Below are 16317 nucleotides of genomic sequence, written 5' to 3' on the forward strand. Positions count from 1 at the left end.
GCAGGGTCGGGAATGAGACTGGCGCGTCCAGAAGGTGGTTGGGGGTGCAGAGGACAAGGGTGGATGGGGAGGCCCACGGTGGGCCAGGCCATGGACCTTGCGGTGCTCGAGGGGTGGAGTGGGGGAGGCGGGGGTGAGAAGAGGCCGCTGGGGGCAGAGGTATGCCCGCCCCCGCTGAAGGGTACAGCCATGTCCTTGGGTGTCAGGCCGGACTGCAGGGGAGGTCTGAGGGGTCAGCAGGTAGAAGCCCGTCCCAGAGCCTGGCTCCAGGATTGAGTCCGGGGCTTCACCTCGCGGGAGTGGCCCTGGCGGGTGACCCTCTGCAGCGTCCTACGCCCCGGCTTGTCCGTGCTGCCGGCCGGCCGAGCCCCCATCCCTCCGCCGTCCCCCCAGGCCCACCGGCCCCCACCCCTCTGTTGGCCAGTATGCTTGCCCAGGCCGGGTCAGAGCGAGGGGCGCTCAGGGAGACACTGAGGGGCACCCGGTTTGAAGTAAACCGGTTACCCCCCGGGAGTCTTTGTCACTCTTTTTCGTGTGGAGGCCCCACTGTCCGCTGAGGAGCCGCAGCCGCCCACGCGGTGCAGGAGTGCCCAGCCCTCCCGGCCAGCCCTGCTTTCCCAGGCAGTCGGGAGGAGACCCCTTGCTGGGCCGTCGGGGAGCAGCCGAGGCTGAATCGGGGCGAGCACAGGGCTGTGCTTCTGGCTGCGTCTGCGGGGCTGGAGGGACCCTCTGGGCTCCACCACTGCTTCTCAGGCTGGGGCAGGGGCCGCCCCCTCCGCCCTCCTTCGCCCCTCTCCTTTTTCCACTCATTTGCGGTTGTGTTGCTTTCTGGCTTGAATTAAAGCTGGAATGAGCTGGGTGGGTTGGTCTACTTTACTAAAATCCGGGACTGACTTTTTGCTGTAGCAAACAAAAGGCCCTTTTATGAGACAGTCTGTCCTTATCACCGTTGATTCACTGGCTGGTGAGGAGAGAAGGGCCTCAGTCGCCAGACATGTTCCTCTTGGTGATTTTATTTTTAAAAACTGCCTTCGAGGAGCCTGCCCTCTGAGGAGTTTTGCGAGAAGGACTGCTTCTTGGGCCTTAATCCCCATTTGGAGGAACATTTGGCTTTCTCTTTCGCACTGAGAACTTTCTCGTGGGAGGGGTCTTTGCATTTGTGACGCGTGAAGCAAGAACCTGTTCTCAGGTTGGTATTGTCCTTAAAGCAGTAGCGAGATAATTTACATAAATGAAAACATGCAAATAAAGGAGAAAATAAAAATCTCATCTGGCATTGTGAATCATTTCAACCTTCCAGGCTTTAAATCATTGTTTCTATAAGAGAGAGAAATATTAATAAGACCAGAGTCACAATTAACTTAAAATTTTAAGTCAGTCTGTTTCATCGGAATCTCAGTGTCAGTAGACTTGCTTCCAACTTGGTTTTAGTGCCTACTTTTTGACCACACGATCGAATGTCCTAAACTTATTCGATTAAGCCTGTCTTTGGTATTTTAGGTTTTCATTTTTCTGCTGTTCAAGCTTTCTCCTAGCTGAATCTTCCTGTGCAGTCTTTGTTATGTCTTTAAGTTTAAAGTCTTAAGAATGGAATCGCTGGGGAGACGTGTATGTATCTTAAACTATTTTTTAGATTTTTTTTTTTACGGTATCTTCTAAACAAGTATTACCAATCTGATGTAGGAACAGTGGTGTATCAGCGTAGTTTCACCACAGAAGTATATCTGACCTGATGTTTCTCTTACTGAAAGTGTTAATGACAGTAGTCTTGTCTTTGGAGTGTGTATCCTCTGTGTCACAGTGAGGGCTGGCTGGCCTCTGTTTCTTAACCTGTGAGGTGGGCGCCTCTGGAACTATAAAATGTTATGAGTTTACATCTGTAGAGTTCCTTTGTTTTGTAGTATTAGCCCTTCTTAACTTGTTTCAGATGGACCCATCAGTCTGTATCTTTAAGGGATAAATACTGTCTTTGTTTTGGTTTAGCATTCTGCGTTTAAAGAGCAAAGTGCTAAAGATGAAGACAGAAGTGAACGGGATGATAGTGGACAGAATGAGAGCCTGAAGAATTTCATTTTGTGCTGACTCAGTAGAATGATCTCTCGATAATTAAAAAAAAAAACTGTGATAATCATGACCATTAGGCCAGTTCTACAGTTAGCTTTTTTCAGCTCCAAGATTTAATGGCCAGCATTTTAGAGCTACTGGAGTTTTTCAGTCCTCTCAAGACTTCTCCTCAGTCATATCACAGTCTAGGAGTCACTTTTAGGTTTAAACAAATCTCAAAACAGAACAGAACTACTGAAACCCCACCGCGGCCTCCATGGGCGTGGCTGTTCCTGGGCTGGTCTGGGGCTGGGGAGTGCGTGCTGGAGGCCTTGTCCCCGTCAGGTGCTGGACCAGAGGCCCGAGTCCCCGTGACTGTCGGCCCCTGTGCTGGGTTTCCCGCAGAGAAACGGTTCTGCCAGGAGACCCGAGGGCCTCAGAGCAGAGCCTGGCTTCTCCTCGACACTTGTCCACTTCCTCCCAGCGGTGTGCCTTCCTGGGCTGGGTATAGGCTCCGTGGTGGACGGGCAGCCTGGTCCACAGGGCGAGTGCACCTGGAAGCCTCTCCAGGAATGTGTTCTCCTGGAGGAGTCGGGGGCTCAGGTAGAAACCCCCAGTGTGGGGAGAGGAGAAATTTACCAGCAAATCGTATTGTTTCTGCTACAGATGTGCAGACATGCATGCGTATTAAGTCACTTTAGTCGTGTCCGACTCTTTGTGACCTGCCAGGCTCCTTTGTCCATGGGATTCTCCAAACAAGGATACTGGAGCGGGTTGCCATGCCCTACTCCTGGATCTTCCTGACCCAGGGATCGAACCCTCGAATCTCTTAAGTCTCCTGCACTGGCAGGCAGGTTCTTTACCACTGAGCCACCTGGGAGCCTCCTGTCATGTGGGTTCTGTCACAGCTGGAGACTTGTGAGAGCGTCCTGTCTCTGCCCTCCTGAGGGTGGAGGAGCGGGAGCAGGAAATGCCTGTGGAGAGTGATGGCTCTGTGAAGCTGCGGTTCCCAGGTCAGTGTGGGCGCAGCCACAGAATCTGTCCCACTGCACTGGTTCCAGTTCCGCGGCTCGGTGATCCTGTGTTACCTGAGCCGCCCTGCACGGCCTGGAGTGCCGTGCGGCTTCTGCTCCCACGGGCCCTCACCCTGACTGGAGGCCAGGGCTGCTCCCCCTCTTCTTCCCTCCAGGCTCCACTTGCTGACGAGCCCCCTTCAGCTCTAGCCTGGTCGCCTCCTGGGCCTGGGCGCGTGCCAGGATGTCAGATGGACGTCTCAGACTCATGCCACTGTGGTGTCCCCAGCTCAGTAACAGTCTCCGCCGTCCAGTGACTCAGGCCAGAACCTCCCTTTCTCACCCGACATCTGGTCCACCCTGCACCCGGCTGGCTCTGTGGTCAGGACGTATCCAGCGTCCCGCCAGGTCTCGGGCTCACCTGTGGCTCTGCCAGGACTGTAGCTCAGATGGCACTGTCCTGGCAAATGCACGGCCCCCGTGCTCAGAGCTCTCCCGGGCGCTGGCCTCCTTCCTGGCACGGGCCCCTCACTCGCCCTGGCCATCCCTGAGCACCCCGAGGCGCCCTGTGTGCTGGCTCAACCCCGCAGGCCCTGTGGCCTCTGCCCAGGCTCTGCCCAGCTGTGCCCTCTGCCCAGCCGTGCCCTGGGGCTCGGCGTCCTCCACCATGCTCATTTACACGGTGGGTACAGTCCAGTTCCTGGTGGCTGTGGGGCTGAGATCCCCAGCAGTTGGCAGGTAGTTGGCTGGCAGTGGCCTTGGGTCCCAGTGGCCACCCTCAGGTCCAGCCACGTGGCCCTCACCACCCAGCGGCTTCCTTCTTGTGGCCAGCTGCCTGCGACAGGGAACGCATGGGACTGTCGCATCGCATTCCCAAGCCCTCTCAGGACCCTGTCCCCACAGCGTCCGGTCCTGCAGCCAGGTCTCTGCCCGGGACACCTGTGGTCAGGCCCCCCAGTGAGCCACTCTGGCTTGTCGGCTCTTTAGTGACCATTTTTACGTATAAATGGATGGTCAAGGACCCAGACCAAGAACAGAAAAGCAGAAGGCGCCTGAAGGGAATAGGGTCAGTGCAAAGAGCAGAAGAAAACTTGGAAAATGACACGAGTTATATTGTCAGATTAAATAAGGTATCGCATTCAGAGAACTGGAACACACCCTCCGAAGTTAAAAATGGAATAAAAGCATCTTTTTAAATAAGAAATTAGAAGCGAAGATCAAGTCAAGAATACCTGGCAGAAGGTTCTTCAAAAGGCAAAGAGACTAGGAGATGAAAGGTGAGGGGAAAGGGAAGGGTCCGCGGGACTGACTGGTGGTGTTAGACCTGAGGAGCCAGGCTGAGCACACGGACCGCCTCCAGGTGGCAGGCTCTTTCTGTGAGTGGAAGGTGTCCCTATCCAGCTCGGTGCATCCTGTCAGCAGAGAGCAGGAGGTGAAAACAGCCTCCGCCCAAAGCATTAGGGCAGGCAGGCTGCTGAGGGTGAGGGGCAGGGGCTCTGGGCGCACCGCACACCCTGCTCGCGCCGCCCTAAGGTGAGGGGTGCTGAGACGGAGGGCGTGGGTGAGGGGACCCGAGGAAACCGAGGTGCGGGCGAGGCTGGGGATCTGACGGAGCAGTAGGTGTGCAGATGCTGGAGGCAGGGAACCGAGGAGGCTGCTAAGCGGGGAGGAGGTTAGGTAAGGAAGGCAGTGGGGCCTTTGAAACGCGTCTGTCCAGCGGGATTGACATTATCCGGGATGTGAGCGCTGCAGAGGGCCTGGCTGGACTTGGGGTGGGGCCGGCGGGTGTGGCATTCACATTTTTTGACCACGGGAGGCCGAGGTGCAGCGTGTACACCTGACAAGCCAGGAAGCGCCTCCAGGAGCACACTAGTTTCATGTGAAGGCAGTGACCCCCAAAATAAACTGTTGGGAGTAGAACAGAGACAGGGGCTTCTGGACAGAGTAGGGTGGGAGGGAGGCAGGTCTGCCCGGCCCCAGCATACAGCCCTGTGACTGCCAAGTTGTGTACCTGTGCACACCTGCGCCTGATAACTGTCTGTTGCTTCTCTCCCTCCTTAGTCTTGGGCCTGGGTTAGAGGTCCAGAGGTGTCCTGTAAGGAATGACGCCTCCCCTTCTGTTTTGTGCAGAGGGCTGCCAGTTAGGCCAGAGGGCATGCTGCCCTCACATGGCCGGGAGCAGGGCCTGGTCGTCCTGGGTCAGAGGAGAGCCTCGTGGGGGACCCTTTGGTAGCCTCGTGGGGGGCCCACAGCACTGCTCCTGGGGACTGACATGCAGGGTTGAGTGGGAACCTTTGTTTCCAGCAGTGCCCCCTCTTCGCCCTGATTAACGGGGTGCATGAGAGGAGCAGACGTATCCTCTGCCACTCCTGTAAATAGTTGTATCTTTTCAGCATGTTTGCATAAAGCTCGACTGTTTTCCCGAGTTTTCTCACATGCGTTTTAATATTTTATTGTCTTTAAAATGACACAGAGACAGCTCTATGGATATACTAGAAACCACTGAATTGTACCCTTTAAGTTGTTGAATTGTATGTCCGTAAAGCTGTTAACAGATATAATGTGGTCAAGACGGCTGCGTCCCCTGAAGCGGCTGGAGGCGCCCCTGCCCCGGAGCCTGGCCTCCCTGACCCCCGCCTCCCACACCAGGAAGATCCTCTTGGTGTTGAGCTAGGCGGACAGCGAGCTCCCAGAGCCTTGGTGACGTCAGATGCAGGGGCAGCAGCTTCCGAGGCCCCCGTCCTGGAGTGTGTCGAGAGGAGCCGCTGGTGGATGATTTCAGCTGGGCGCTGAGTGGCTGCCCTCCGTCCACGGCGGACACGACTTGCGACATTGCAGCATCTGCGTCTATGCACAGACGCCTCTCAAGGGCATGAGGAATGACCTTTCTATCTGAGACCGGCACCATGCTTCCCTTCCAGAATTTTCTAAGCCCTCCCTCTTAAACCAGGGGTGGTTGGTTCATAAGAGGTGATCTAGGGTCACCCCTCCAGCTGCAGAGGCAGGTGGCCTTCGGGTGCAGGGGTGGCTCACCTTGGGTGGCTCAGAGACGTTCCAGGCAGCGGGGAGAGCCGCTGTGTGCACGCAGCTGCTCCGGAGATGCCCCTGGAGAGACGGTCATTCTCAATGGGTGGACGTTACGGTCATTCTCAGTGGATGGACGTCTGGGCTGTCACCATGGGCTGTCACCCATCAGGCGTCTGTAACCCTTCATGTATGAGTGTGTTCGTCTGCTCTCATTTCTCTTGAGCATACCTAGAAGTGAAATGGCTGGATGGTGTGTAGGAGTTAGGCTGACCTGAGGAATCTCCAGAGTTTTCCAAACTGGCTGTGAAATTTTCCAGTCGCAGCGGCCTTCCTCCACACCCTGCAGACACCTGGTGTGCGTGTGCAGCCGTCTTACGTTCTGGCCATACAGACACACGTGGACCTCGTTGCAGTGGGATTTATATTCCCTAATGGTCTTGAGACCTGAATCGACTGAAACTTGTTTTACGGTCCAGCCTGCACTGTGTCTTGATAAGTTCCATGTGCACTTGGAAGGATTCTGCTTTTGCAGGCTGGAGTGTTGTCAGTGTTAGTTTAGGTTGAGCTGCTTCCGGTAAGACGGCTGTTCTGTCAGTGTTACGATTCAGGGACAGCAGTAACCAGAGGGGCAGGAGAGAGGGCGAGCTTCCCGGTGCTTCTGTGGCTGGAGGGAGCAGTGAGTGGGGAAGATGACCTGGTGTCCTCTCCTGAGATTCTGTCTGCACAGGGCTTCCCAGGCGGCATGTGGTAAAGAGCCCACCTGCCAATTCAGGAGACGTGAGAGACTCGGGTCCGATCCCTGAGTGGGGAAGATCCCTTGGAGGCAGGCACAGCATTCACAGGCACCGCACTCCAGTATTCTTGCCTGGAGAATCCCCTGGACAGCAGAGCTTGGCGGGCTACAGTCCATGGGGTCGCACAGAGTTGGACATGACTGAAGGGACTTACTTAGCACGCACGCATGTCTGCACAGCTGCAGCAGAAGCAGTATGATTTGCCAGTAAATTTCTCATGTTAGAAGAATCATGTGGGAGCCAGTCTGTCTGCCTACAGCTGGGTGCAAAGTAGGGTTCTCTTGTGGATGTTTCTGTGGCTTCCCATGTCTGTTTGCCCAGGGAGGTGCTGGGTGGCTTGGATAGGGTGTACGTCGCTGGGCTTGGTTTTCTGTCTCTTATGTGCAGAAAGGGCAGGTTCTTAATTTCCAGGCCTGTTTTTGTTTTTTCCCCTGAAACCTCCAAATGGAGTACTTTGGCCTTGGAGAATTGGAACCATCCCCCAAATCATCAGCCCCATGGATGTTGATTTATCCTCCAGATTTTGAAGAAAAATAAAGTGGACTTCAGCAAATGCCTGCTTCAACTCAACAGGAGCTTATTCTAACATGGTAAATAATTAACAGTTGTTTTAAAACACTGGTTAATGTTTCCTAAGGAAAATCTTGGTACTTTGTGTTCAGTTGTAGCTTCATGGTTGAAATTCTTAGGAATCCTAAAGCAGATTGGCACTGGTGGATTTCAGGCCCCCAGCAAGGCGCTCCCCAGACATCAAGGCCTGAGTGAGGTACTGAGTGGGGACTCAGACTCCGTGGTTTCAGGAAGTCACCTGCTGAGTGGACTTCCAAGCCACTGTTTCAGGGACACGTGGGCCCTATGGTAGAGGGACGGCGGGGGATCCTGGGCTGCGGGTCAGTTGGCTCGAGGTGGTCCCCGCCCTGCAGGTCAACAGTGGGGGAAGGCTGAAAGTGGCAGCGCCCCCAGCCTGCCCTGCGCAGAGCGGTGTTTGTGGTGGCGTGGGCGGGTGGGTTCAGCACACCGGATGCCCTCCCGGCCTGCACCCTCCCTGAGGGTGCCCTGTCCACGGGCAGCTCCGTGTGGTCCGAGGTCCACTCTCTCCCTGGCTGACCAACTCCGCCTTCCCATGCTCTCCTCCCCCATCTTTCCCCTCTCTTTCTTGCTCGTCTTCTCCTTTTCTTTCTTATTTTCATTTGGGAGAGTTCAGTAGAGAGAGCTGTGTGGTGCCTCCCTGGTGCCCCCACCCCCGCCCCCGCCCCACGTGTAACCACATGTGTGCCTTAGCCTCGGAATAGTGCAGTAAGTGTGTATCAAAAAGCAGTACACTTGGGAAAATTACTGAAATACCATTGTCTTACCTGTAAAGATTAACCACCGGTCCTTAACATCATCAAGTATTCAGTCAGTATTCAGTGTCCTGGATCAGTCAGTATTCAAGTTTCTAATTATTTTTTAAATGAGAGTAAAATTTTTTAAACTTTGAGGTCAGATGCAAGAAGTCCCCGCGTGGTGGGGCAGGTCGGTGTGTCTCCTGAGTCTCCTAGTGAGTCTTCTCCTCTTGAAGACAGCAGGTCCCGTTTGTCAGGGTCCCTGGATTGGGTTTTGCTGGTCACACCCCCTGTAGTGTTGGCATGTGTGGCTTTGATCATAGTTGTTCAGACACTAAGTTGTGTCCAGCTCTTTGCGACCCCATGGACTGCAGCATGCCTGTCTTCCCAGTCCTTCACCATCTCCTGGAGTTTGTTCAAACTCCTGTCCATTTAGTCGGTGATGCCATCCAACCATCTCATCCTCTGTCGTCCCCTTCTCCTCCCGTCTTCAGTCTTTCCCAGCATCAGGTCTTTTCCAAGGAGTCAGCTCTTTACATCAGGTGGCCAAAGTATAAATCCTTGGTTTTTTGCATATTCAAAGGGTTTCTTCCCTTTTCCTTTAAAGTCTAAGAAATATACCAGAGTAAGTCTTAGGTGAGACATTTAGGGTTGGGAGTTGATACTTGTAGGTACTCAGTATATTCTCTCGATATGCACCTGAAACATGGTAACTCCACTTCAATAAAAATAATAATTTAATGAAGTAAAATCTCAAGGAAAAAACAATTATGTCGTTAAAAGCTATTTTTTAATTCTAGGGAACTTTTCCTAAGTATGGTTTTGTCTTGTTTATTTCGGCTGCTCTGGGTCCTCGCTGTGGCCTGTGGACGTCTCTCTAGCAGCAGCCCTCCGGCTTAGTTGCCCTGAGGCGTGTGGGATCTTAGTTGCCGGACCAGGGATCAAACTTGTGTTCCCTGGATTAAAAGTTAGATTCTCAACCACTGGAGCACCAGGAAAGTCCCAGTGTCTTTCTAATGAATTTTTCTTGGAAGATAGTTGATTGGCAGTGTTGTCTAATGGTGTGTTTTAAAAAGCAAAAGTATTAAATTTTGATGAAATCCAGTTTATACTTCAAAACAACTTGCCTTCTTTTAGGGGACTTTCATTCTCTGGAGTGTCGCGTGTGCATCGTCCAGCTTCTTTGTCATTTCTGATGTCCGCCGTCTGCTTCCTGGGGTCCCTTTACCAAGGTGTCTGCTGGGAGGCCTGTGGCGGCGCTGGCCTCTGCTGTGTGATTGGCTGCAGTTGTGCCGGGATGGCAGAGCACCCAGGAAGCGCAGTGGCAGCCTGCACGCAGGGTCTTGGGCTGCGGGTCGTGGCCCTGGGTCCTGTTGGCGGCGCCTGCCCAGAGGAGGCCCAGGCCCTGGCTGGAGCTGTGGCTGGCAGTCCTGTCAGAGGACCGGACGGCCCGACTCCTCAGCGCCGCCCCTCGTAAGCTGGCTGCTCCTCTGAGCGTGGGGACGGCCACATGCAGAGTGACAGCTCGGGTAACCTGCTCGCTTGGCCGTTGCAGGTGACGGACCTCACGAGGTACTTGGATCCCAGTGGGCTCGGCGTGATCAGCTTCGAAGACTTCTACCGGGGGATTGAGGCGATCAGGAATGGAGGTGAGTTGCCTACCCCCTTCCTCGTTCTCTCCCCCCTGCCTCCCTGTTAGCGACCCCTAGCCCCAGCTCCCCTGCTGAGCTTCAGGCCCCCACTCCCATCTTTGCCCCTCATGGCCCGCCCTCCAGGGTTCCCTGGCTCAGCTACTCATCTGTAGTGTTGGACATGCGTCTGCCGCCCCCGGAAGTCTTTATGGAAACCAAACATACAAAAACATTGCAAGATCCACAGTGAGCACCCCCCCACTGTGTATTTGCTGTCCGCAGTCTGCAGGCAGCGTCGCATGTCCACCTGCCCACCTGTCCATCTCTTTGTTTCAGTGGGATGGGTTTTAGGTCGGTTCACCACCATGCACTCCCGCAGTCACCGGGTCCTGTGTGTCATTCATTACCCAGAGTTTGGCAGTGGTTTGCAGTCTCCTTTGGGGTACAAATTCTCCATTAGAGACGTGCACAGATCTTCAGTGAGCCCTTCTGTGAATGGTGACATCCTCCCGCGGCGGGTGCAGACCCCTGCCCAGAGCTTTCCCCGCCCCCAGACAACTCTCTGCCAGCCTGCCGAGACCCTGCCCTCCCGCCTCGCCTCCTCAGCTGGTCTCCATCAGCACACGTCAGCCTGGCCGCTGTGGGCTTCTCATAAACACACCATCAGCTGTGCTGCAGCGTCGGCGTTACCCACCTGTAACGCTCGCTACCCACAGGTGCTGCTGCATGTCAGGGCTCCCCAGTGTGAGCTACGCTCGCTTGTGTGCCTAGGTGCTTTACCTGTCCACCCCCAGGCGATGGACAGCAGTCCGTCTCCAGTGCCCCCCAGGCGATGACAGCAGTCTGCTTCCAGTGTCTGCCCCCACGTGATGGACCACAGTCTCTGCAGTGTGGGCCCCTGATAATGAACCTCCTAGTGACATCAGGTCCAAGTCTGGGACGCGTTGTCAGGGCTCTGGGACCTGTGCAGTGTGCCCAGATTCACGTGTACCCCTCGTTGGAGCCCCGCACGCGGTGTCAGGGGTCTCTGTGTATAGGGCTGCAGCCGCTGGATGGGCTTGGTCCCTGGGGTCCTGGAATCAGTGGGGAGGGAGGTCACGTGTCCTAGAGGGCGGTGGTCCTGCTGGTGTTTGTCTCCAGCAGCTTCTTTTTGCCTTCACTCCCACGGGACATGTTGGCTGTAAGTTGAAGGTGACAGGAGTCAGCTCCAGGACTGGTGGGTCACGGGAGAAGCCTTTGCAGCTCGTCTGAGGGTCTAGGGGTGGGAAGGCGGTGGGAGCATACGATCACGCCCGGGACACCAGAAAACGGTCGCTCGCGCCAGGAAAAACAAGGTGCAGCGCAGGGGAAGCGTGCTTCTGGAGGGGCTCAGCCAGCGGGGCCAGTGTGTGCGTAGTCGCAGTGATTAAAGAGCTGAGCGCTCAGGTGACTGGAGACCAGCACCACGCTGCCCTGTGGGCACAGGGCAGACCTCCTGGAGCTCGGGAGACTCGAGGGACACAGCCGTGCTGAGCACCTGCTGGCCACTCTTGGCCTGTGGCGCGGTTCATCTCCTAGCCTCGGGTGGGAGGTCAGTCCACTCCTCAGGCCCACTGTGGGTGACCAAGGAGCAGCCACTGCCTACCGGGCACCGGCCCCACCTGTGGGCGGGATGCATCCTGTAATTTACCGACAGGGGTGATGCATCGTGGTTCCCCGGGCCAAGGGTCAAAGGGGCTGGGAGGAGCTTGGCATCTCCACGCCTTCCAGCTGGGGCTTCCGCTGCATAGGCAGGGAGGAGCCCCAAACACTGGCCAGCAAGCGATGGTGCCAGAGCCTTCTGTGTGGCTCTGGGGCTCTCTCTGAGCCCTGTCCACAATTCTGTTGCTCTGCTCTGATGGCCCACGGGTGGCAATAAAGGGAGCAAGTTCTGCTGTAGGAATTCCTGGGGGCTCGTGACTTGCGAGGCCCCCACCCTGGACCTCAGGAGTCCGAATGTGCTCCTGAAAGACCCATGACTGGGCGGGAGCAGCCAGAGTGGTCCCAGCTGTTCAGGAGGTGTGGGAGCGGCCAGCACCTCAGCTCCCGGAGCGAGCCGGGGCCAGGCCTCCGGGGGCCGTGCTGGTGGGGACGCCGTCCCTGCTGGTGGGGATGTCGTCCCTGCCTGTGGGGACCTTCTGGGCGGGTCAGGCTGTGGGGACCTTCTGGGCGGGTCAGGCTGTGGGCCCTGCTGTTCCTTTATTTGTTTGGCTGAGTGGCTTTTGGGATCTCAGTTCCCCGACCAGAGGTTGAACTTGGGTCCCGGCAGTAGAACCGTGGAGAATCCATTGGGCCGCCAAGGAACTCCCCCTGCTTTTCCTTGCCTCTTTGGTAGTCTGACGTCATCATTTAGCTTTTGTTGGGAATGGAGAGTGAAAATAAAAATAGAATAAAAGCAGGTCAGAGACGCTTTTGAAATTGTTAACTCACAGGGAGACGGGGAGTGTGCTCGCCCAGCCTGCTTTCAGCCAGAGTTCACCCCAGGCCGTCCTGCCGGGGCCGTCACGGCTGTGGGTGCGTCTGTCAGACGTGCGGCCTGTGGCCGGCACGGAGCGCTGACTCCGTGTACTGACCCAGTTTTGCAGAAAAGCACAGGAGTTTTCTGTCCTCGCCACAGGCCTCGTTTCAGGAATAGAACAAGATTGAGGAGGGTGTTCCAAATGGGCCACTGCTTAGCTCGTCCCCCCGCCAGGCTCTGATGGAGACTTGTTTTAGTTCTGTAGAGAAAACTGATAAAGAACCATATTGAGTTCCCATCCAGCTTGTAGAAACTCCCACTGTGTTCACGTCCCCTCCACCTCGGGGGCAGCACCTATCTTTGGAATCTGAGTCCACGTCCACCGTGGCTTCATGACTGGCTGTGCTCTGAAAGTTTTAGATCCTCTGTTTGGTTTTTGAAAGTGCAAGCAAGACTTAACATTTGAAAGTGGGAAGACAGGAAGTGTCAGCCTAGCCTTTTCTAGCTTTGCGCTGGGAAGCAGTCCTCTCCCTCCCCGGTCCACGGAAACCCTCTCGCTATGGTTCTGCCGCTCGTCACCTGCTCTGGAGACCAGGCCTCCAAACGGGGCCCCGGGGCTGGAGGCCGGCCAGCGCAGGGCCTGGGTCCAGCCTGCCACTCCGAGGTGCCGCCGCAGCTGGTGACTCTCTTGGGAAGATGGCACAAGCAGCAGCAGTGGACGTGCCTCGGTTCTTCTGACGGGAGCCCCAGGGGTGCTGGGCCTTGAGTTGGCGGGGACACCTCAGTACGCCTCAGTGACTGGACCTGTAGACGCTTGGCTCTGCCAGGCTGTCAAGGGAAGCGTGACTGTTCCGCTCAGCCTGAGGGCTCTGCAGAAGCAGTGGCACCATGGTCCTGCCGCTGCTCTGTGCCAAGGGCCCCTCCCCAGGCAGTCCCGCGACCCCAGGCCACGGACCTCAGAGCCTGGCTGCGGTCCAGATGACTTAGGTCCAGATGCCGGAGAAGAGCGTCCCCTGATTCAGGAGGCTGGTGCTGACGTCCCAGCATCCTTGCCCAGGCATGTCGGGGACTGGCTGGTGCAGTTGGCCTCAGGGGCATTCGGGTCATGTGACACACACTCAGCACCGGCCTGGCGTGTGTGGACAGTTACTGCTGGCACCTGTGTTGTGCTCACAGCTTCGACGCCCTGCGTGTGGGTTTTCCTTAGGAGCAGCTCTCCGGTAGCCACCGCCCAGAGTGAGCACAGGCCCCTGCGGGTGCCGGCGGCCCTGCCTTCCCCCTGGCCTGACCGTAGGCCCAAGTCCCCACAGCCCTTCCTGGGCCTGATGCTTGCTAGAACGGCTCAGAGCCCTGGCAGGTGCTTTGCTGCCCAGTCCCTGTCGTGAGCAGCGGGGCGCCGGGTCCGTCCGCGGGGCAGGGCCTGACGTGGGGGCGTCTGGGCCGTGCCACCCTCCTGGCTCCTGTGGGTGCTCCCAGCCCGAACTCCCTGACCCCCTCCGTCCGGGGTATGAGTGGAGGCTCCGTTCCATGGGCGGGACTGGTTAACCCCTGACCTTGGGAGATTACCTGTGTCTCCACTCCCTCCTTGTCCCAGGAGGTCAGAGGTCAAGGGTGGGGTGTAGAGTCCCCTGGCAACCAGCCCCCGTCCTCTGAGAGTCACCTGAGTGGTGTGAACCCAGGTGAGGTTGAAGGGGCTTGTTATGCACAAAAGAAGCTCCTCTCACCCTCCACTCAGGAAATCCCGGGTTCTCGGAGCTCTGTGCCGGGACGGGGACAAAGACCAGGTGGATGTTTGTCATGATGTCGGGATGTCTCTGCAGGGCGGCTGCAGAAACAAGGGCATCATGCCTGCTCCTTGGAACAGGCTTGGGCTGCTCAGAAGCTGGGGGCGGGGGGCAGGGCGTTTCCTTCAGGAGGGTCGCTACTGTGGGGTCCTGTCAGAAAAGTGGGATCTCTGCTGACATCAGTGTAACCCAGCGTGATGTGATGGAGTTTTCTTGAGACTCATTATAAAATAAAACATGTTGTAGACGATAAAATAAAAAAAGGGGAAATGAAAGCCGTGCGAGTCTGGCACGCTGGACAGACGTTATCTCCTGACCCGACCCTTGCAGGAAAATACGGCATCCGGGACTTCCCTGGTGGTCCTGCGGGTAGGACCCTTACTCTCGGTGCCAAGGGCCCAGGTTCGCTCCATGATTGGGGACCTGAGCTCCCGAAGCCACACAGTGCAGCTAAAATAAATAAGTAAATAAATGAACTAATGGAAAGGGAGACTGGCACCTCGTTCCTTCTCGAGCTGGAGAGCGCCGCAGAGCTCCGTGTCCTCCGCCTTCTCCTTACAGCACAGCAACTCTGTGAGGAAGGACCCTCTTGCCATTCAGGCCCCCCCTCCAACCAGAGCTGGCACGAAGCCAAGGCTCCAGGGGCCGCACTGCCTGCAGCCTCCCGCCTGCGCCTCCCACGGCCACGCTGGCCCCACCCGTGCCCGCCCTGTGTGCCCTTCCCTGTGACACCGCCGGGGTGCCCGGGGCTGCTGCTGAGCCATCTCCTCTCTCCCATGCCTGCCCCGTGTGCCCGTCCCTGTGACACCGTGGGGCTGCCCGGGGCCGCCACTGAGCCGTCTCCTCTCTCCCATGTCCGCCCCGTGTGCCCGTCCCTGTGACACCGTGGGGCTGCCCGGGGCCGCTGCCGAGCCGTCTCCTCTCTCCCAGGTCCGCCCCGTGTGCCCGTCCCTGTGACACCGTGGGGGTGCCTGGGGCCGCCGCTGAGCCGTCTCCTCTCTCCCAGGTCCGCCCCGTGTGCCCGTCCCTGTGACACCATGGGGGTGCCTGGGGCCGCCGCTGAGCCGTCTCCTCTCTCCCGCAGATCCCGACAGCCCGCTGTGCGGTGTCACACCTGCCCCCGACGAGGAGCTGCCTGCCTGCCCCGAGGAGTTCGATGACTTCGTGACCTTTGAGGCAAGTGGTTTTCCTGGGAAAGCCGAGAGGGAGTCTGATGGACACACCCTCCTGCCTTGTGCACCCTAAACCCTGTGTCACTCGGTGGTCCTTGGGGAGCGCCGTGCAGGGCAGGCAGGGGGCACTGTGACTGCCCGGTGGTCAGCAGGGGTCTGCTCTCCACACTTTGCACCTGAGGCTGATGGCAGGAGGGCCCCTGGGGCCTGGGGTCAGCAGGGGCAGGCCCTCCTGTGTCATTGCTGGGCCCTTCTGCCAGGCCACCGGGATGTGTGGTGAGGACCTTGTTTTATCAAAAACGTCCCTAGACCCAGAAAATGGGCCTGGGGACGCTTGACTTACATCTTGCTGCCTTCAGCCCCTGCCCCCAAGAGGGCGTCCCAGATGGCTCAGTGGGAAAAAATCTACCTGCCAATGCAGGATTAGCTAAGTCGCTTCAGTCATGTCTGACTCTGTGCGACCCCATAGACGGCAGCCCACCAGGCTCCCCCGTCCCTGGGATTCTCCAGGCAAGAACACTGGAGTGGGTTGCCATATTCTTCTCCAATGCATGAAACTGAAAAGTGAAAGGGAAGTCGCTCGGTCGAGTTCCACTCTTCACGACCCCATGGACTGCAGCCTACCAGGCTCCTCCGTCCATGGGATTTTCCAGGCAAGAGTACTGGAGTGGGGTGCCATTGCCTTTTCCGAATGCAGGATTAGCTGTATCTAATTAGTAGGAGACTCTAGTTTGACTCCTGGGTCAGAAAGATCCCCTGGAGAAGGAAATGACAACCCCTTCCAGTATTCTTGCTTGGAGAGTCCCATGGGAGGGAGAGCCTGACTGGCTATAGTCCACGGGGTCACAGAGTTGGACACGAGTGAGCAACTGAGCACACGTGCAGTGTGGGGAGAAGGTGTGTGAATGGAGCCACAGAGACCAGACAGCTTCATCACCGGGGTGGTGGGGGCAGAGGCTGGGAGGGCCCCAGTGGCTCCATCTGCAGTTTTTTTCTGTTTTGGCCACACAGCACGTGGGAACCTTCATTCCCCTACCAGGGGTCAAACCCAT

At 56.9% G+C, this 16317-nt stretch overlaps 1 protein-coding gene across 2 annotated transcripts in view; it reads left to right on the forward strand.

Moving 5' to 3' along the window:
• Positions 1-16317, forward strand: part of RAB11FIP3 (RAB11 family interacting protein 3) — a 59902-nt gene that overhangs the window by 18077 nt on the left and 25508 nt on the right. For both annotated transcript variants that reach the window (XM_055562553.1, XM_055562555.1), the window contains exons 2-3: positions 9758-9851; positions 15178-15269. In XM_055562553.1, coding sequence (XP_055418528.1) covers positions 9758-9851; positions 15178-15269 — 186 coding nt within the window. The remainder of the gene's footprint in view (positions 1-9757; positions 9852-15177; positions 15270-16317) is intronic.

The sequence above is a fragment of the Bubalus kerabau genome, chromosome 23 (genome assembly GCF_029407905.1).
Source record: "Bubalus kerabau isolate K-KA32 ecotype Philippines breed swamp buffalo chromosome 23, PCC_UOA_SB_1v2, whole genome shotgun sequence".
NCBI lineage: Eukaryota > Metazoa > Chordata > Mammalia > Artiodactyla > Bovidae > Bubalus > Bubalus kerabau.